At 42.5% G+C, this 21269-nt stretch overlaps 1 protein-coding gene across 5 annotated transcripts in view; it reads left to right on the top strand.

Annotated features, from left to right (window-relative positions):
• The window catches only part of THSD1 (thrombospondin type 1 domain containing 1), a 34000-nt gene that overhangs the window by 854 nt on the left and 11877 nt on the right, over positions 1-21269 (top strand). For 2 of the 5 annotated variants that reach the window (XM_015121136.3, XM_015121135.3), the window contains exons 1-3: positions 3308-3600; positions 6978-7116; positions 11518-12483. In XM_015121136.3, the coding sequence (XP_014976622.3) occupies positions 7059-7116; positions 11518-12483 (1024 nt within the window). In that variant the 5' untranslated portion in view covers positions 3308-3600; positions 6978-7058. Of the gene's footprint in view, positions 1-3307; positions 3601-6964; positions 7117-11517; positions 12484-21269 lie in introns of those variants that run through there. The other 3 variants (XM_028837584.2, XM_077973852.1, XM_028837585.2) reach the window with 3 other exon arrangements.

Genomic DNA, 21269 nt, shown 5'->3' with positions numbered 1-21269 from the left:
ATGCCAGCACCATTAGTTGACCATTAAATGGTCTTGGCACCCTTGTCAAAAAACAATTGACCATATGCTTGCATATGGAGTTTTTTGTTTTTTTAAAAATTCAAGGCTGGGCACGGTGGCTCACGCCTGTAATCCCAGCACTTTGGGAGGCCGAGGCGGGCGGATCACAAGGTCAGGAGATCGAGACCATCCTGGCTAACACAGTGAAACCTCGTCTCTACTAAAAATACAAAAAATTAGCCGGGCGCGGTGGCGGGCGCCTGTAGTCCCAGCTACTCAGGAGGCTGAGGCAGGAGAATGGCATGATCCTGGGAGGTGGAGCTTGCAGTGAGCCGAGATCAGGCCACTGCACTCCAGCCAGGGGGACAGAGCGAGACTCCGTCTCAAAAAAAAAAAAAAAAAAGACTCAATTGACCATAGATGAGTTTCTGAACTTGCAATTCTAGCTATATATCTATCTTTTTGCTAATATCTCACTGTCTTGATTACTACTGCTTTGTAGTAAGCTCTTTTTTTTTTTTTCTTTTTTCTTGAGACCATCTCTCACTCTGTCACACAGGCTGGAGTGCAGTAGCACATTCTCGGCTCACTGCAGCCTCTGCCTCCCGGGTTCAAGCAATTCTTCTGCCTCAGCCTCCTGAGTAGCTGGGATTACAGGTGTGTGCCAACATCCCCAGCTAGTGGGTTTTTTTTTTTTTTTTTTAAGTAGAGATGGATTTTTGCTGTTGGTCAGGCTGGTCTCAAACTCCTGACCTCAAGTGATCCACCCACCTTGGCCTCCCGAAGTGCTGGGATTACAGGCATGAACCAGCACACCCAGCCTGTAGTAAATTCTGAAATTGGAAAATGTGAGTCCTCCAAATATGCTCTTCATTTTCAAGATTGTTTTATCCTGTTCTGGGTTCCTTATACCCCCATATAATTTTTTTTTTTTTTTTTTTTTTTTTTTTTGAGACGGTCTGGTTCTATTGCCCAGGCTGGAGCACAGTGGCACAATCTCCGCTCACTGCAACCTCTACCTTCTGGGCTCAAACAATCCTCTCACCTCAGCTTCCTGATGGTTGGAACTACAGGTGCACACCACCACACCAGTTAATTTTTGTACTTTTATAACTCTAATGCCTGCTCTTTCCACTGAGCTTTTGCTTTTAAAACTGAAATGCCAGGGGCTGGGTGGTATGTATTTGAAAAATAATCCTAGTGTAAATTGGTGAATGGAGATTAGACCAGATAATTCTACTGGCAGTGAAATTGGATGGTCACCTTAAAGTCTTCTTTGAAACTTTGGATGGATTTAATTAGTATTGCTAGAAGTAACTATTTGACAAGATTGGTTGGTCTCACTCTGTCACATAGGCTGTAGTACAGTGGTGTGATCACTGTTCTCTGTAGCCCCAACCTCGGGCTCAAGTAATTCTCCCATCTCAGCCTCCAGAGTAGCTGGGACAACAGGTACATGCCACCACACCTGGCTAATTTCTTATTTTATTTTTTGAGATGGGGTCTCACCCAGCCTGTGCAGTGGCATCATCTTGGCTCACTGAAGCCTCCACCTGGGTTCAAGTGATCCTACTGCCTAAACCTCCCAAGTAGTTGGGACCACAGGCATGTGCCATCACAGCCAGCTAGTATATTCTATTTTTGGTAGAGACGGGGTTTTGCCATGATGCCTAGGCTGGTCTTGAACTCTTGAGCTCAAGCAATCCACCCGTCTTGGCCTCCCAAATAATTTCTTATTTATTGTGGTGATGGAGCCTCACCATTTTGCCCAGGCTGGTCTAAAACTACTGGGCTCACGCAATCCTCCTGCCTTGGCTTCCCAAATTGTTGAGATTACAGGCATGAGCCACTGCACCTGGCTGACAAGACAAGTTCTTAGAAAATTTTATACCTCTGGTAACATAGGTAAATACTTGTGCTACCTTTAAAAAAAATGAAGTGATAGAGTCAAAGATCTGCAAATCACATATTTTAAAATATGTTTAAAATGAGGTAAAGTTTACAAACTGCAATGCACAGATCTTCAGTCAAACGAGTTTTAACAAATGCTTAGCAAATCCATGTAACTCACACTCCAAACAATAGAACATATCTGTCGCCCCCTAAAAGTTCCCTCGTGCCTCTTTCCAGTCATCCGCTCTCCAGAGGCCACCACTGTGCTTTGATTTCCATTACTGGATATTAGTTTTGCTGTCAAATGGTATATTCTGCATAAAAGAAAAGCAAGTCATAAACCATACCGCTCATTTACTCAATTTAACAAGCACAGCTGTTAAGGTGGAATCTATCCTCATATTTTCCAAAAAACTTAAAACTTTTTATTAAATTTTAGTTTTAGATTTGGGGGTGCATATGCAGGTTTGTTACAAGGGTAATTGCATGTTGCTGAGGTTTGGGCTTCTATTGATCCTGTCACCTAGATAATGAACGTAGTACCCAATAGGATGTTTTTCAGCGCTTGCCCCTTTCCCTCCCTCCCTTGACTTGGAGTCTCCGGTGTCTGTTGTTGCCATCTTTATGTCTATGAGTACCCATTGTTTAAGCTCCCACTTATAAGTGAGAACATATGGTTTTTGGCTTTCTGTTCCACTTAGGATACTGTCCTCCAACTGCATCCATGTTGCTAAAAATGACGTGATTTTGTTCTTTTTTTATGGTTGCTTAGTATTACGTGGTGTGTATGTACCACATTTTCTTTACCCAGTCCACTGTTGATGGGCACCTAGGTTGATTCCATGTCTTTGCTATTGTGAATAGTACTGTGAGAAACATAGGAGTGCAGGTGTCTTTTTGGCAGAATGATTTATTTTCCTTTGGGGATACACCCAGTAATGGGATTGCTGGGTCGAGTGATAGTTGTTTTTAGTTCAGAAATCTCCAAACTGCTTTCCACAGTGGCTGAACTAATTCACATTCCCATAAAAAGAACTTTTAACACTTGCAGAGTAGGGTTTTAAAAATGTTTAGTTATTTTTAATAACCAATTCTGACCCCAGGGAAGGAAAATGGAGATGCACTTTACCTGAACTATGTTCTTTTGAAACTCTTCAATGACATTTGGGAAAGCAAGTTTACAGCCCACATGCTGTGCCACTTCAAGGACTTAATTTTTGTGGTCTCCCTGAAGAAAATGACACTAGGGTAGAAGTGATTGAATGTGAAGTGTCAGGAGATTGCTGCCTCGTCCTTAGTTAAACCCCTGATCCGGCTGTGTGCTGTGGACGCGGGTGTGTGTTGAGGGGACCTGCATCTGCCGGGGCCGCACCCCCTGCCGCAGGACCTTGGCTGGCCGCGCGTTTCCTGCCTGTTTCCTGTCCAGCAGCTGGCGAGCTGGGGGCGGGCAGGAAAGGATGCGCTGCCCAGAAGGGGCGGGAGCCGACCACGCCCGGTCCCGGGTGTCCCCCGCCCTCCCGGTGCCCGCCCTTCCCACGCCGTCGGGGGCGGCCCAGGGCGGGGCTGTAGGAGCCGAACGCCGCGGGGTCAGGGCGCGCAGTCCGGGACGCGGGATGCTCGGAGCGCTGCCTCGCGGCCCCTGAGGCCTCCCGTCCGCCTCGCCACTCGCCCGGCGGGCCTGGGGTCGCTGCCCGTCGGTCTGGAAAGGTAAGAAGCGCCCTCCGCATCCCGGCGTCCGCGCCCCAGCGGGCGCTCCTGTGCCGCGAGACCCTCGGAGGCTCCGCTGGGGTCGGGAAATGCCCCCGGACCCTGCCACCTCCCAGCAGCCTGAAGGCGCAGGTGGACGCTGGCGGCCCCTCCACACCCCCGCCTCGGCTCCAGGGGACGCTTTTAAGGAGTATTGGTCTCCACACCTCGGAGTCCCGAATTTAACTGAACCTGGCTCTGCCCTGGCTCAGACGTTGCCGGGTGACTGAGACTGGCCACAGAACCTTGAAAAATCGCGTCTTGAGCTACTGTTTCTTTCCAAAAAGAAATCCCTTCTGAGATACAAAAAGTATGAGATACAAGGATTAAATTAAATTAAAGACGGTCCTCATTAAGGAGGGCTTTCAGCTGACGACACGAGGGGTAGATTTCCAAGCGTGAACTGGGCTTGCGGGCATTTGGGAAGCTGAGTAGATGGGGCGAGCCACGGCGTCCCAGGAACGCTGCACCCAACCCGTGGGACCAGGGCAGAGCAGACTCGAATGAACGTATAAATGAAGCCTGTTTACACGAGCTGCTTTGGAACTACAGATTTCCTCCCAATAAATACTATTCCTATATATACACAGGAACATGTGCATGTTGGTCAGAAGGGACAAAATAACTTTTCTTCGTTTTCCCTTTTATTTTTTCACGAATCATTGGTCCCATGGACATTAGTGTGATTCCTTTTCTTTTTCTGCAGCTATGGAGGGAGATTTAGAAGCATTTGTCCTAGCTGGTTTCAGCAAAAACATGGGGTCTGAGATTGGGTGATGCTGTTAGCCGTTGAGAATATTCACAACTTTTCCCCACCTTCTCAGCTGATGCATTTAGAATTTGTCTATAAAGTTTACATACAAGAATGCTATGTAGAAGTATTTTCAAATGTGTATAAAATATACCTAAGTTCTTAATTTCCTAGAACAATTCTCAAGCCAAACATTATAAGAAGTCAGTCGGGATCTGGAACAACAAGTTGAAAGAAAATAAGCAAGCAAGGTAGAAAGAAATTAAAGAGACATATTATGACTAATGTTATGATCATATTCCATATTATGATTGACAAGTAGGCTGGTCTGTTTTATAAGTCTTTTTCCATTCAGCTCTAAATATAGATTATCTCACCATTCTATGTTTTAGGGATCATTTTCGTAAGAAAGAAAATGTGTTATCACAAAATCAGTTATGATTTGGGGCTTCAAAAATAAAAAGGTTATTGTGGTGGAAGCAAACAAATCTGAGAGAAGCCAGTTCAACTTTTGGGAGCTTGCTTCTCCTTGGTTTGGTTACCAGGTCTCAGTGACTTAAAAGAAGCATTGTAATTGTCTTTAAGTGCTCACACTTGCCCAAGTGATATGATGCTTTCTGCAAGGATCTTACTGGCTGACTTTGGCCAGGTTTCCCAGTCCATGTTCAAGGAAAGAATTGGGTCAAATCTGTGGCTAATTCCACCCAAAACAATTTTCTTCTTCTTCCCTTTTCTTTTTGTTTTGGGGGGTAGGGGTGGCGGGGAAGAGGAGGGAGCCCTAATCGTCTGCATAGTTACACTTCAAATCTCTGCTTCCCTTTCAGGAAGTACAGTATTTCCTTTGTTCAGTCCACTGTTAATGGAAGAAAGCTAATAGGACACACCAGTTTCCCTTCCATTGAATTTTGGCTTATTTCAATCAGTCTTCTTAATTCCACTAATTTGTGCTCTTATCTGAAGAGATGTAACATGTATTTGGAATATAATATTCTGGCTTCTTAAAAGGATTAACTGTGGGCTGGGTGTGGTGGCTCACGCCTGTAATCCCAGCACTTTGGGAGGCCATGGTGGGCAGATCATGAGGTCAGACATTTGAGACCAGCCTGGCCAACGTGGTGAAACCCTGTTTCTACTAAAAATACAAAAATTAGCCAAGAGTGTGGTGCACACCTATAATCCCAGCTTCTCAGGAGGCTGAGGTGGGACAATCACTTGAACCTGGGAGGCAGAGGTTGCAGTGAGCTAAGATCATGCCACTGTACTGCAGGCTGGGTGACAGAGCAAGACTCTGTCTTAAAAAAAAAAAAAAAAAAAAAGATTAACTGTGAATAATGGGGGGGACCATCAACATTAAGAAAATATATATTTGGTTGTATTTAATATTAATACATAGTTTGTTAGACTCTAATATGAAAGAACTATCTTAAATGCCCAGTATCTTATTCTATAGTTGAATAGTCTATATAAAATAAGTGCCTTTTCCAGCCGGGCGCGGTGGCTCACGCCTGTAATCCCAGCACTTTGGGAGGCCAAGGCGGGCGGATCACGAAGTCAGGAAATCGAGACCATCCTGGCTAACACGATGAAACACTGTCTCTACTGAAAATACAAAAAATTAGGTGGGCGTGGTGGTGGGCGCCTGTAGTCCCAGCTGCCTGGGAGGCTGAGGCAGGAGGATGGCGTGAACCCAGGAAGTGGAGCTTGCAGTGAGCCGAGATCTCGCCACTGCACTCCAGCCTGGGTGACAGAGCGAGACTCCATCTCTAAATAAATAAATTAATTAAATAAAATAAGTGCCTCTTCCAACAAATAGCTGTGAACCACAGGCCAGCAAGGTCTTCCCTGCCCTCTTAGGTAGACTGGGAAGATTGCTGTGTGAACCACCAGTCTCATGATGCATACCAGCAGCAACAAGTATTTCAGGACTGATGAAGATGATTGTTATTTATCTGTTTTCTCCTTAGGCTGCCCTAAACAAGGGAAGTGAGGGCCACATGGAGTTCACATTTAATTGTAGTATTCTGGAGTATCTTTTTTTAAAAAAGCTTTGATCGCTTGGATGTAGCTCCTAGGAATCGATAAATGAAGCAATCCTGGTAACACACCAATTGTGCAAGGAAGTGTTAGCCCATTTGTGGACGCCAGGCAGGGAGCATTTGAGTATATATAGCACAATGCTAAATTAAAGTTTAGCAGAAATTTAGTAAATTTATCAGTGTGAAATGCCAAGCAGATAAATAATGTGAAAATGTATCCAAATTGGTTATTAACTTTGATAAAATTAAGCAAATAACAATAAACTCTCTACTTAAGGATGTGCTATAAAGGGAAGAGACTTTGGTGTTGTGCAAAGATAATCTTAGTGGGTGTTGGGCATACCTGCATATTCTTGACCTGTGAGTTATAATGGAATGAAAGGGGCTTGTATAATTGTAAGTCATTGCCCCAGGGAAAATTAATGTCCTCTCTAGTTTCCTTTCAATATCACTTAGGAAGTTTGAGTTTTAGAATGGTTTTGTCATTTCATGATTACTATTTTATCAATCACATTGAATGGAGCCATCATTTTTTGAGGTTCTAATTTCAGGTGTTTTTGAGGAAAAAAATCACAATCTGTACGTGAGAAAGGACATGAGGAGACTAAAGACCTGGGATTTTGCCGATCAGAATGAAACCAATGTTGAAAGACTTTTCAAATCTATTGTTGGTGGTGCTCTGTGACTATGGTGAGTATTGTGAGTATACTTAATGCTATTGGTAGGAATAAAACATAAATATGACATTTGTAAATGCATTGATGTTGATGACTCTTCATGAAGGAGGGAGGGTAGGGTCTACAGTGCAGTGCTTTCTAAACTGTGACCCTTGCAACCCTGGATTCTCTCATGCTTCAGTGATTCTGCATGATTGATTCATATTTCACTTTATATTTTTAACTCTTTAAAAAAAAAAAAAAACCAACTCTCTCAAATTTTAAAAAATTGGAGGCAAGCATGTTACCTTGAGTTCTCTTTGATTTCCCTGTAATTCAGTGTGATAAATCACTTCATACACACATGCAATGATGTTGTGTATATTAGGGTTCTACATAAGATTTCACTTGACAGAGTTTTGGTGCTAACGTGTATTTGGAACCAATCTGAATTTCAATCCTTGAAAGTTGCGTGCTCTTAGAAAAGTTTCTTCATCTCTTTCAATCTCAGCAATAATATTGACTTCACAGGGTTGTTATGATAATATCAAGAATGCGAAACACCCTGAATGAGCAGATAGTAGGTACTTAAAGTCTGTTCTCTTCATTCGTTTCAACTAAAAATTGAGTTCATTTCTCAGAGAGCTTTATACAACTACTGAACCAATAGAATCAACAATATGACGTAATCTTCACTACTTTTCTTTTGATGATTTCCAAATATTTCATAGACATCTAGGCAGTTGATGGTATGGGAGTGGAAGTTGTTTTTGAATTTGGTGAAGAAATTTTGATCCAAGATATAGAGGACACTGGCTTGTGTAATGTGAATGGCACAGTTGGTTAAATGGACCAGAGCACTGCTGTTCATTTCATTCAGTAGACTTCCTTTCTCAGTCTTTTCTTTTTTAAGAAGTTTATTTATACAAGAAGACTCCGGTTTTAAGGAAAGCCAATGTGGGATTCATTTATTTTAAAGTAATTTGGCCAGGTACAGTGGCTCATGCTTGTAATCCCAATACTTTGGGAGGCCGAGGTGGGTGGATCACAACGTCAGGAGATCGAGACCATCCTGGCTAACACAGTGAAACCCTGCGTCTACTAAAAATACAAAAAAAATTAGCCATACGTGGTGGCGGGTGCCTGTAGTCCCAGCTACCTGGAAGGCTGAGGCAGGGAATGGCATGAACCCGGGAGGCGGAGCTTGAAGTGAGCCGAGATCGTGCCACTGCTCTCTAGCCTGGGTGACAGAGTGAGACTCTGTCTCAAAAACAAAACAAATCAAACAAAAAAGAAATGTAATGTATCCCTTCTTTAAAAACAGATTACTCTGGCTGGATGCGGTGGCTCACGCCTGTAATCCCAGCACTTTGGGAGGCCGAGCGGGGGCAGATCATGAGGTCAAGAGATTGAGACCATCCTGGCCAACATGGTGAAACCCCGTTTCTACTAAAAATACAAAAATTAGCTGGGCGTGGTGGCACGCACCTATAATCTCTGCTACTTGGGAGGCTGAGGCAGGAGAATCGCTTGAACCCGGGAGGTGGAGGTTGTGGTGAGCTGAGATCGTGCCACTGCACTCCTCCAGCCTGGGCAACAAGAGCAAAAGTCTGTCTCAAAAAAAAAAAAAACAAAAACACAAAAACAAAAAAACACAGATTATTCTACATGTGACAGCCTTCTACAAAAAGTATGTGTTCTTGGTTTCATAATGATAAATAAAGCATTGAAATTCTCCATTTAAACAAATTATACAAGGGTGTTGTTAAGAGCAAAATTTCTTACTGGAATATGAAAATAAAAGTTGAATGAGCATAAAAAAGAGCATAGAAGTTGAGTGCACAAGCCACCAATAAAATTAAAAAAGTAGGTATTGTCATAGATCTGTTTTACCCCCCTTTATCTCTACTTAATACTGATCAAAATATACCATTACCTGTATACTATAGTAGTCAGGATGTGGTAGAACCAAATTGTAGTGTTTTTTTTTGTTTGTTTGTTTGTTTGTTTGTTTCTGAGATGGAGTCTCGCTATTGTTGGCCCGGGTTGGAGTGCAGTGGCGCAATCTCGGCTTACTGCACCCTCCGCTTCCCAGCTTCCAGCAATTCTCCTACCTCAGCCTCCCGAGTAGCTGAGATTACAGGCGCCCACCACCATGCCCAGCTAATTTTTGTATTTTTAGTAGAGTCAGGGTTTCACCATGTTGGCCAGGCTGGTCTTGAACTCCTGACCTCAGGTGATCCACCCGTCTCGGCCTCCCAAAGTGCTGGGATTACAGGTGTGAGCCACCGCGCCCGGCCCAAATTGTAGTTTTCTAACAGGAGTTCTAAAGTAGCAAATTCTCCCTCTAGTACATACCTCCTATCTGCTGCTGCTGGAACCCATCAATTGCATCTTTGTTCTCCATTTCCAACGGGGCATGTGTGTCTTTCTCATTGACTGTCTCCCATCAAATCAGAATCTGATTTGCTTCATTGACAATCCCTGTCATACACAATAGACTGCTTTTTTTTTTTTTTTTTTTTTTTTTTTTTTAGCCAGTCAAATTTAGTAGTTGGGGGTCATATACCAACTTTGGTGACACTACTGTTAGTAAGTTCTGATAACCTGCTACCATCGGACCAGCCTGCAATAGACTTTCATTAGTTAACTAAGTGGTGCATGCCTCTTATTCTTAAATGGACCACAGAACCATCCTGCCCCCTTCAGATCCAAATTAGTATGACTTTGTTCTCAGTCTTAAGTACTTCCTTGGGCTGTGGTAAGTGCTGGGGTCTCTTTACCCAGCAGTTCAAGAAAGGTACCAGGTTGGGTCTGAATCAGTATACAAGCTGCACCAGAATCAGCCACCTTCCTCAACTTTGAGTCATCTCTAAACAAAAGGGAATATCCCACAACTTGTTTTTGCTTAATTGGAGAAAAAAAGAACTTTATCCGATTATGGTTTTCAAACAAGTGATAATCAAGCATTCAAGTCATCCAAGTTTCATGTCTTTTATTTCATCTCATCTCAAATGAGAACTAGGTGAAATGCTGTGCTAATTAAAAACTCTTCTGTGTGCCAGGATATTCATGTGCTGATTCTAATAATCATTGATTGCTTATATATAAGGGTATTTTAAAGACTACCAGCCCAAACAAAAAAACACATGGGCCCCTTTGGACATATATATTCATGAGGCATATATAATAAGAAAAAAAATTCATATTTACACAAGTTGTTTTTCAAACCTAAAGGGAACTTCAGTCCCTTACATCTAGAACTGTTTCTTACCCTAGCCACGGGCCAGCTGACTGTTGCATTGCCAAATTCTGCCTCCTTTGATATGTATTTGGATAGGATTCAAAATAGAAACAAGAATTCTTGTGTGTCTGTTCTTTGCACTTTTCACTTAAGCTGCTCTGCTGGGTCTCTTTTTAAAAGATATGATTGATCCTAACAGAATGATACTTGAGAAGTAGTAGTCATCTGTCCTATCTAGGCAAATACAAGTTGCTGTAATGTCATTAAATTGCCAAGGACAAGCCTAGTTATTTCATAAATGTTCACCCTATCCCTTTGGTTATCCATGCAGAATAAAGTGTCAACATTTCTTATCCATCTAAATATGTCTGCCTCATACAACTGAGGACACTGATTCCTTTACTGGTAAAAATTCCCCAGTGCTTCTCTTGAATATCAGAAAATAATAACTTTGAAGTAAATTTAGGGTTTTACATTTAAAATAGTCCAGAACAATTTGTATTGTGTCATTTAGATCCAGCTTTCTCTTCACTGTATATCCATTTTCCCCAAATATCTAAACATCAGAATATGATTAACAATATGAGCTACTGGGTTTTTAATCCTAAAAATTATTATTCAAGCTGTATAGATTTTCATTGCAGATATATCACATTGTTGAATGTGGTGAATTCGGAGTATTTACCACTAATTATTTTAACATGACTATGAAACATGAAGAAGGAACAGAATCACTTCAGAATGGAAAGAGCACAATGGCCAGCTTCCAGGATCTGTACTCAGTATCATTTTACATCATCCCTGGCTCAGTTCTACCTTCTCTTGTCTAAAATGCTGTTTTCTGCTGGGTACAGTGGCTCATGTCTATAATCTTAGCAGTTTGGGAGTCTGAGGTGGAAGGATTGCTTGAGCCCAGCAGTTTGAGACCAATCTCTACAAAAAGAAAATTAGCTGGGTGTGGTGGCATGTGCCTGTAGTCCCAGCTACTCATGAGGGCGAGGTGGGAGGTCGCTTGAGCCCAAGAGGTTGGGAGTATAGCAGGCAGTGATTGTGCCACCGCACATTAGCCTCAGTGACAGAATGAGACCCTGTCTCAAAAAAAATTTTTTTTTAATTCTGTTTTCATCAATGTCACCAATAGTCCTTCTCAAATGCACCTTTTAAAAACCAATTCTGACCACTTCATTTCAGTTCTTGGAGAAGCTGAATATCTCCTCTTGAGAGAGCCAGGCCATGTAGCACTAAGCAACGACACAGTGTATGTGGATTTCCAGTATTTTGATGGTGCTAATGGGACACTGAGGAATGTATCTGTCCTGCTGTTGGAGGCCAACACCAATCAGACTGTAACTGCCAAATACCTCTTGACCAACCAGTCCCAGGGAACACTCAAGTTTGAGTGCTTCTATTTCAAGGAGGCTGGTGACTACTGGTTCACAATGATTCCAGAAGCAACAGACAACAGCACTCCATTCCCCTGGTGGGAGAAAAGTGCCTTTCTGAAGGTGGAATGGCCGGTCTTTCACGTTGACTTGAATAGGAGTGCCAAGGCAGCAGAAGGCACCTTCCAAGTGGGCCTATTTACCAGTCAACCACTGTGCCCATTTCCTGTGGACAAGCCCGACATTGTAGTGGATGTCATCTTCACCAACAGTCTTCCTGAGGCAAGAAGAAATTCAGGACAGCCACTGGAAATAAGAACCAGCAAAAGGACACAACTTGCTCAAGGTCAGTGGGTTGAGTTTGGCTGTGCACCCGTGGGGCCAGAAGCGTATGTCACCGTGGTGCTGAAGCTGCTTGGGCGAGACTCAGTCATTACCTCCACAGGACCCATTGACCTGGCCCAGAAATTTGGATACAAACTGGTGATGGTGCCAGAACTCACATGTGAGTCCGGGGTAGAGGTGATGGTGCTGCCTCCACCATGCACCTTCGTCCAAGGAGTGGTCACTGTCTTCAAGGAGGCACCCAGATCCCCTGGGAAGAGGATCATTCACTTGGCTGAAAACAGCCTGCCCTTGGGAGAGAGGAGGACAATTTTTAACTGTACTTTGTTTGACATGGGGAAGAATAAGTACTGCTTTGACTTTGGCATTTCAAGCAGAAGCCATTTTTCTGCAAAGGAGAAGGAGTGCATGCTGATTCGGAGAAATTTAGGTTTGTATTGAGATTTTTTAACATTTTAAATCAAATCCTTCATGTAATCAAAATTATTTAGAATTTAGGTGAACTTTACGTGAATTGTACCATCATTTTTATGGTTCATGCCTTACAATGTACCAACTGGCATTATCACCCTTAGCTGAAAAAGTAAGAATACTGGTAAACCTACTTAATGTCTTTTACGTCTCGTTTCCCCATCAGTAAAACAGGGGCAATACAAGTACATACTTCAGAGTCATGGAGATTGAACGAAATCAACATGTAACACTCAGGATAGTGCCTGGCATTTAGGAAGTGGTGAATAAACATTACATTTTAAAAATCCCATTATTAAATCATATGGTAAGTTCATGGCAGAGATTATTGGAATTCAAAGCCAAATCCCAAATTAGCAACTTCTGTCTTCCTCTTAAGTCCTCTTAAGTCTCTTCTCTCTTAAGTCATTCATTATAGGAATGTGGCCTTTTTAGTGAGAAATCAAAGCAAGATTTCTAAAAATGTATTGGGATTCTGTATTCTTTGTGTAATACCCTACCTAATCATGAAGAAATGGGGTTATGACAATTCCATTAATTCCCTATGCTGCTCTTTGCATTTCTTTCCCTTTTCTTGGGGGAAAGTCTGGTCTTAGCAAGTAGTTTAATTTGGCAGAAATGGTCTCGTTTGCTTTTTATCTTTATCCCTGGTAAGCCCAGTGTCCCTTGACTGCACGAGCCTGATTGTAACCCCCACTGTTCCTTTTTGCAAATTTACCCACTTCGTCTCCTTAAGACCCTTTCCTTTGGCTTTCTCCTCCACCACTGGCCACTTCCCTCCTTGCACTTCTTTTCTATCCAGCGTAGATTCCATGGCTCATCCCTTTAACCACCCTCCTGCCAATATCCTAAACTCCTTAGCCTCTCCTTTCGATACACTTACCAGGACACACCCCAGCTCTGCATGTATCCAGCCATCTGCCAGCCACCCACTGCACCCAAGTTGCTAAGGCTGAGTGACAAGGTTACATCATGGTGGCCTGATGCCACCATGGGTGGATCATGCTTTCACCCTTGGCAGGGCCTGCGTACTGCTCAGCATGTCACCCAGACCAGGTCTTGCTCCTGTTCTACACAACAGTCCTTTCAGACCTCCTCCACTCCCCTCAGACCTTAACCCCTGCCCACTGATTAACTCTCAGAGTTGATTTGCCAACTACCATACAGAGCAGCTGGAAGCCATTAAGTGAGAACTCCACCCTCCCACCAAAAGATCTGTATACCTGTAGATGTCAGACCCATCCTCTCACCCCATCCTCTCCCCTGCTTTCCTGCCGCCATGGAAGAAGTGTTATTCCTTCCCTCCACTGTGGATCTCAGCCCCTCTGCTCATTTCAGGAACCTTCTGTTAGTCATTATCCCCTCTCTCTCCCATCCTTAACTGTCCTTCCTTTACAGACTCATTCTCATCAGTTTTGAAATGTACTTATTTCTCTTCTCCCAAAACAAACCATCCCGACCCCATGTCCTCCCCAGACATCACCCTCTTTCTTCTTCCTTCAGTAGCCCAAAAACTGCTTGAAAAATTTGTCTGTGCTTGAGAGTTCTTTTTTTTTTTTTTTTTTTCCTCCCATTCACTTTTCAACCTATTGCAAACTGGCTTCCATGCCCCAGTCCTCCCCTGAAATACTCTCACTGAAGCAGCCAGCAAATGAGGTACAGGACTCCAAATCCAGGGACACTTCAGCCAGCGTCTTCATTGACCTTGATTCTGTGACACCATACTCGCCCTGCTCACCTCCCCGCTCCCTGCTTGCTTCTTCACAGTCTCCTTGGCCTGCCAGTTCCACTGTCTGTCAAGTGCTGGTTGTCTTTCATTTACTCTTCACACACTTGCCAGGTGATTAGCCTTGATGCTGATGGCTCCAGGTGGACGTCTCTTCCCTGCTCGTCCCCTGCATCCAGGCGCTGCATCCCTCGGATGTCTCCCTGGCACCTCAGAAGCAGCATTTCTGGACCAAGACTCATCATTGTACCCCCTAACCCTGCTTCTCAGTGTAGGACTTCACCAACCATCTTAGTGTTCAAACCAGAAGCCAGGAGCCTTCCTCTTCTTTACCTCCTATAAATGCTACATTACTGAGTCCTATGGCTTTGTCTCCTGAGTGTCTCAATCTCTCCACTTCTCTTCAGTTCCACTGGCACCACTTGGGTTAAATCTCCATTACCCCTAGCCTAGGCTCAGAACAGATTCCTAATCGGTTTCCATCTGTCCACTTGCTTCTCTCACTGCGGCCAAAAGGATTGTTTAAAATTCAGGTCAGCTGAGGCTATTCTCTTTCTTAAAACCTGTTATTTCACTAGGCATGAGGATGCAAATCCATAAAACCTTCCATGGTCAGGCTGCCCCCACATCCTCGCAGTCACCATATCCTCGCAGTCACCATCTCTGCACTGGGGCCCAGGACACCCTCCTCTCTCCTTCCCCTGGTTAACATTAACCCATCCTCCAAGTCTCCACTTGGGTTACTCTTCCATGACCTCAGGTTCAGTTCCTCTGCTGTAAGCTGGGGCAGCATCTTTTCGTTCTTCTTTGATGGCATTTATCACTTCTGCCATTGCTTGTTTAATGTCTTTCTCCCCCTATAAATCCTTTCTGCACAGCAGATGGGGGAAGCTCACTTGGTGGCAAAACCTGACTCGTGCTGCTCTGAAGCTTTTTATGGTCTTTATTTGGCCCACTTAGTATGCCTGGCACATTCAGAGGTGCTCAATGCTTATTAAGTGAAAATTGAACTCAGATTTGGCTAGTCTCAACTAGGTATTAGGAGAAAAACAATTAGGTTGAACGAATTTACTCATCTAAGATATATATATATATATATATATTTTTTTTTTTTTTTTTTTTTTCCGAGGCAGAGTCTTGCTCTGTCGCCCAGGCTGGAGTGCAGTGGCACGATCTTGGCTCTCTGCAAACTCCACCTCCCAGGTTCAAGTGATTTTCCTGCCACAGTCTCCCGAGTAGCTGGGATTACAGATGTGCACCACCACGCCTGGCTAAGTTTTGTATTTTTAGTAGAGATGGGGTTTCGCCATGTTGGCTGTCCTCAGGTGATCCACCTGCCTTGGCCTCCCAAAGTTCTGGGATTACAGGCATGAGCCACCATGCCTGGCCCAATATTCTTGCCTTTTCAAAAGAAATTATTCGTGGGGGAAAAAAATCTCACTGAATTTAGCAGAAATGAATCAAGGGAAATCAAGAAATTGGGGTCATTTAATTAAGGTCACATGGGGGCAGGAGGTTCACCTTGGTGGCTTCCATTCCATGTCTAAAGGCTGGAGTTTTCCCCACAGCAGCAGCAGCAGGAAGACACTGGAAAAGGGCAGAACGGGAGTGGTTCTCTGTGTGTCCAGGTGGAGGGTAGTCAGGGGCTCCCTGTGGGGCTGCCTCATGCAGCAACTGTGAGACACATCGGAACAGCAGGGCTGGGGCAGTAACTGGGAGAGCTAAACATGCCTGGAGACCCTGCCTCTTGGTGTGGCAGACCAGCTCTGACTCTGTTGGTCTGAGAAATTAAATTTATACTTGAGACAGGAACCTCAGTGACTTCCTGTGTTTTTAGTATATAAATTTATGACTGAACTGAGTTCTCCTTTTATTTTCTATCTCTGACCAGTAAAGAGTGTCTTTTTTGCCGAATGGTGCCACTTAGGGACTCACCATGACTTGTGTGAGCCACTGACTCACACTGAATTTGTTAGTTCCTTTTGAAAATAGAATAATAGTTTGTTTGTTTGTTTAAGACAGAGTCTCACTCTGTTGCCCAGGCTGTAGTACAGTGGCGCGATTTGGGCTCCTTGCAGCCTCCACCCCCTGGGTTCTAGCAATTCTCCTGCCTCAGCCTCCCAAGTAGATGGGACTACAGGTATGCGCCACCATGCCCGGCTAATTTTTGTATTTTTAGTAGAGACAGGGTTTCACTATATTGGCCAGGATGGTCTCAATCTCTGTGTTTTATGTTTGTCTCTTCTTCCAAATATGTCTGAGGATCTTAGGATAATATGTAAATAACAATTGGTAGCAAATACATAATGGATTTGGCAAAAATGACTATTTGTAATCTTTATTCCACTTAATGGGATAAATATTTACATAGTGATTCACACCAGACACTGTTCTGTTTTATGGATATTAACCCATTTAGTCCTCATAACAAGTTTATGAGTTCAACTCATTACATTGTCAATTTTATAGGTGATGAAATGGAGGCACAGAAAGGTTAAGTAATTTGCCCAAGGTCAATGGTGTTTAAATAGAAGGGTCAGAACACAAATCCAGATAGAATAGCTTGAGAGTTTAATTTGACCACTATTCTGTGACTGCCTTCTATGCAAATTGACTGTCAATCCATGTATTAAACAGTACAAAGCTTTTAGATGGAAAAAAAAGGTTCTGTTTTTTCCTCCTTAACTTACTGTTTCATCTTGTGCCACCCATCTCTTGGAACACCCATAACCACTTGGGAGCCCACAGGCCCAAGCAGAAGTATGATTTGTTCAATATAAGGAAGCCTTGTCTATGGAAAGAAAATCTGAACTGCTTATCCCAGCTGCTACTGCTCTTCCTACTGCTTATAGCTACTCCCTTATGTCTATAGAATTTTCTTATAATCATGATTTGTTTAGTTACCTTGGTTTCTTGAACAAAATGCCTTGCAGATGTGAATATTTCAAAGGCTGTATTCCTTCAGATAGTTTTATGGGTAGAAACAAACCTCCCTTTTCACATTGAAGACATATTTTGCTTATTCAAAACCCTCCATAATAGGCTGAAAGGCATTTAGCCTGGACAAACAGGTTTGTCATGTAGTGCGAGCACATGTATGGACATCTAAACAGGACAAACGAAACAGCCTTTCATTCATCAAGTGGGACTATTTGGAGTATTGGTCATTTTGCTCTTCATTTCTGACGTATGAACTACAGTTATCTAATGAGTTCCCATTTTGCCAAGTATTTTCCTCAAAGTTATTAGCAGAGATCTCAGGGATCAGAAGGAGTTACTTAAGACATTTACAAATATTTGCCTACTTAAATTTGTTCATTGTTTTGAGTGATTTCCTGTGTTTACTGTTTGATTAATTTGATTTAGAAATTGAGACATAAAAGCTTAGCTTAAATGTTCATTTTGTTTTACTGTTTGGTATCCTACATGCTATGATTTTACTTTCAAGGGAAAAGAACACAGCATTTTAAAATGAGATTTTTTTTGACATTAACATTTTTCCTTTTGGCTGGCTGCAGTGGCTCATGCCTATAATCCCAGAACTTTGAGAGGCCGAGGTGGGTGAATCACTTGGTCAGGAGATTGAGGACCATCCTGGCCAACATGGTGAAACCTCATCACTACCCAAAATACAAAAATTAGCCAGGCATGGTGGCACATGCCTGTAGTCCCAGCTACTCAGGAGCCTGAGGCAAGGGAATTGCTTGAACCTAGGAAGCAGAGGTTGCAGTGAGCCAAGATTGCACCATTGCACTCCAGCCTGGGCTACAGAGCAAGACATCATCTAAAAAAAAAAAAAAATATATATATATATATATATACACACACACACACACACACACACACACAATTCTGGCAGGTATGGTGGTGCACTCCTATAAATCCCAGCACTCTGGGAGGTCAAGGCAAGTGGATTACTTGAGCTCAGGAGTTTGAGACCAGCCTGGGCAACACAGCAAAAACCCATCTCTACAAAAAATGCAAAAATTAGCCAGGGATAGTGCCATGCACCTGTAGTACCAGCTACTCAGGAGGCTGAGGTAGGAGGATCACCTGAGCCAGGGGAAGTCGAGACTTCAGTAAGCCATGATCACACCACTGCACTCCAGCCTTGGCAGCAGTGAGACATTGTCTCAAAAAAAAAAAAAAAAAAAAAAAGAATTATTCCAAGTCCCCATCCAATCCCAAGATCTCTCAGATCCTGCCAACATTAGGCAGCAAAACACACTCTGCATAAAACACTCTCTTCATCCTTTATGGACAAAAACTTCTAATGCAGCCAAAGGTATACAAAGCACTACAAAACATAAAACGTGCAGGGCAGATGCATTCTCAGGTGAGCCAAGTGGTGCAATCTTTGGAGTGAGTAATGGAATATGAGTTCCATTTTATATGTGTGTATATATATATATAATTTTTTAATCAAAAAATACACTTTTTAAATCAAAACTGATTTTTTTTCTGATCCTCACTAGTGGAATTTTTATTTTTAGTTTGACAAATGACTTTATGTACTTAAATAAATTATATAAAGTAAAAGAGTTCAGAAGGAATAACAAAAGATTCTTAGCATGTGTAATTCTACCTTTTGTGGTCTTAAATATGAGCATGGAGAAGGATAAACTACATATTGATTTAATTTTCAATTTAGAATTTACAGTAGTAGGATTTCCAGTAGATTTTCCCAAAATAAATCACAATACTGTAACTCAGAGAGACTTTAATAGGAGATTCTCAAAGCTTTTCAAGCAAGGGGGCCTAGTATGGGAACAGCTCTGAAGCCTTGAAGACAAAGCCAGCTCGTTGTTATGCTGTATGAGGAGCTCCAGTGTGATCTTGGAGGCACAGAACCAACATTATGTTCACTTGGACCTCTAGATGGAACATAATTACAACACCTCAGTTGATGTTGGTCCAGGATACTGGTTTATAACCCTCCCACTCTTGTGAAAATCCTTTTAATTGCTCTAAAGAACTCATATTCCATTACTCACTCCAGATTGCACCACTTGGCTCACCTGAGAATGCATCTGCTCTACACGTTTTATGTTTTGTAGTGCTTTGTATACCTTTGACTGCATTAGAAGTTTCTGTCCATGAAGGATGAAGAGAGTGTTTTATGCAGAGTGTGTTTTGGTGCCTAGTGTTGGCAGGATCTGATAGAACTTGGGGTTGGATGGGTACTGATAGACAGGGGACTTGGAATAATTCTTTATTTTTTTATTTTATTTTATTTTTTTGAGACAATGTCTCACTCTGCTGCCAAGGCTGGAGTGCAGTTGTGTGATCATGGCTTACTGAAACCTCGGCTTCCCCCAGCTCAGGTGATCCTCCTACCTCAGTCTCTCGAGTAGCTGGTATTATAGGTGCATGGCACTATCCCTGGCTAATTTTTGCATTTTTTGTAGAGATGGGTTTTTGCTCTGTTGCCCAGGCTGGTCTCAAAACTCCTGAGCTCAAGTGATCCACCTGCCTTGGCATCCCAGAGTGCTGGGATTTACAGGAGTGTGCCACCATGCCAGCCAGAGTAATTATTTATAGAGAAATTACTCATTTATTCTGTCTGGCAGTGATTGCATATCTGCTTGGATGAGAAATTCACATGTATCAATCAATAATGGCTGGGAGGGTTTTGTGTGTATTTTGAAGCTTCGGTGTTAGGTACATCCTCGTTTGGGATTGAGGTTCCTTGCTGAACTGACCCTTTTATCACTATATAATGTTGCTCTTTATCCCTGGTAATATCCCTGGTTCTGCAATCTATTTTGTTTGATATTAATGTAGTTACTCTAGTTTTCTTTTGATTAATGTTCATAAGGCATATCTTCCGTCTTTTTACTTTTAACATATATATGTCTTTATATGTAAAGTGGGCTTTTAAAAAAAAGTTGGATCATGCTTTTTTATCTAATCTGACAATCTATGTCTTTTAACTTAGTGTTTAGTTTTATCATTATATGGTTGGATTAAGATCTACTATTTTGCTGGATTTATATTTGTTACATCCATTCTGTTTTTTCCTTTTTTTTTTTCTGCCTTACTTTAGGTTAATTGAATATTTTAATGGTTTAACTACACTATTGGTTTATTGTTTATACCTTAAAAATGTATTTAGTGGGCTGGGCGCCATGGTTCACACCTGTAATCCCAGCACTTTGGGAGGCCGAGGCAGGCAGATCACTTGAGATCAGGAGTTCAAGCCCAACCTGGCCAACATGGTGAAACCCTGTCTCTACTAAAAATACAAAAACTTAGCTGGGCATTGTGATGCACACCTGTAATCCCAGCTACTTGGGAGGCTGAGGCATGAGAATCTCTTGAACCTGGGAGACAGAGGTTGCAGTGAGCTGAGATCACGCCATTGCACTCCAGCCTGGGCAACAAAGCAAGACTCTGTCTCAAAAAAAAAAAATTGTATTTAGTGGTTGTCCTAGAGTTTATAATATATATCTTTACTCTCAGTCTACCTCCAGCTATTATATTGCTTCACATGTAGTATAAGGACTTTTGAACAATACACTCCCAATTCACTCCTCCCATTCTTTGTGTGATCATTGCCATAATTTTACTTTACATATACTATTAAACACTTAATATAGCCAGGCATGGTGGCTCATGCCTGTAATCCCAGCACTTTGGGAGGCCGAGGTGGGCAGATCACCTGAGGTCGGGAGTTCAAGACCAGCCTGACGAACATGGAGAAACCCCGTTTCTACTGAAAATACCAAAAATTAGCTGGATGGGTGGCGCATGCCTGTAATTCCAGCTACTCGGGAGGCTGAGGTAGGAGAATTGCTTGAACCCCGGGGGTGGAGGTTGCAGTGAGCCAAGATTGTACCATTACACTTCAGCTTGGGCAATAAGAGTGAAACTGTCTCAAAAACAAAAACAAAAAAACAAACAATACATTGCCACTATTTTGTTTTAGGCTATCAATGATATTTTAGAGCATTTAAAAGTGAGAAAAATGATTTTTACCCTTATATATACCATTACCAGCACTCTTCATTTCTTTATAT

The sequence above is a fragment of the Macaca mulatta genome, chromosome 17 (assembly GCF_049350105.2).
Source record: "Macaca mulatta isolate MMU2019108-1 chromosome 17, T2T-MMU8v2.0, whole genome shotgun sequence".
Classification (NCBI taxonomy): domain Eukaryota; kingdom Metazoa; phylum Chordata; class Mammalia; order Primates; family Cercopithecidae; genus Macaca; species Macaca mulatta.
Note: the sequence above shows the minus strand (reverse complement) of the source record. Positions and strands in the feature narration are given on the sequence as shown.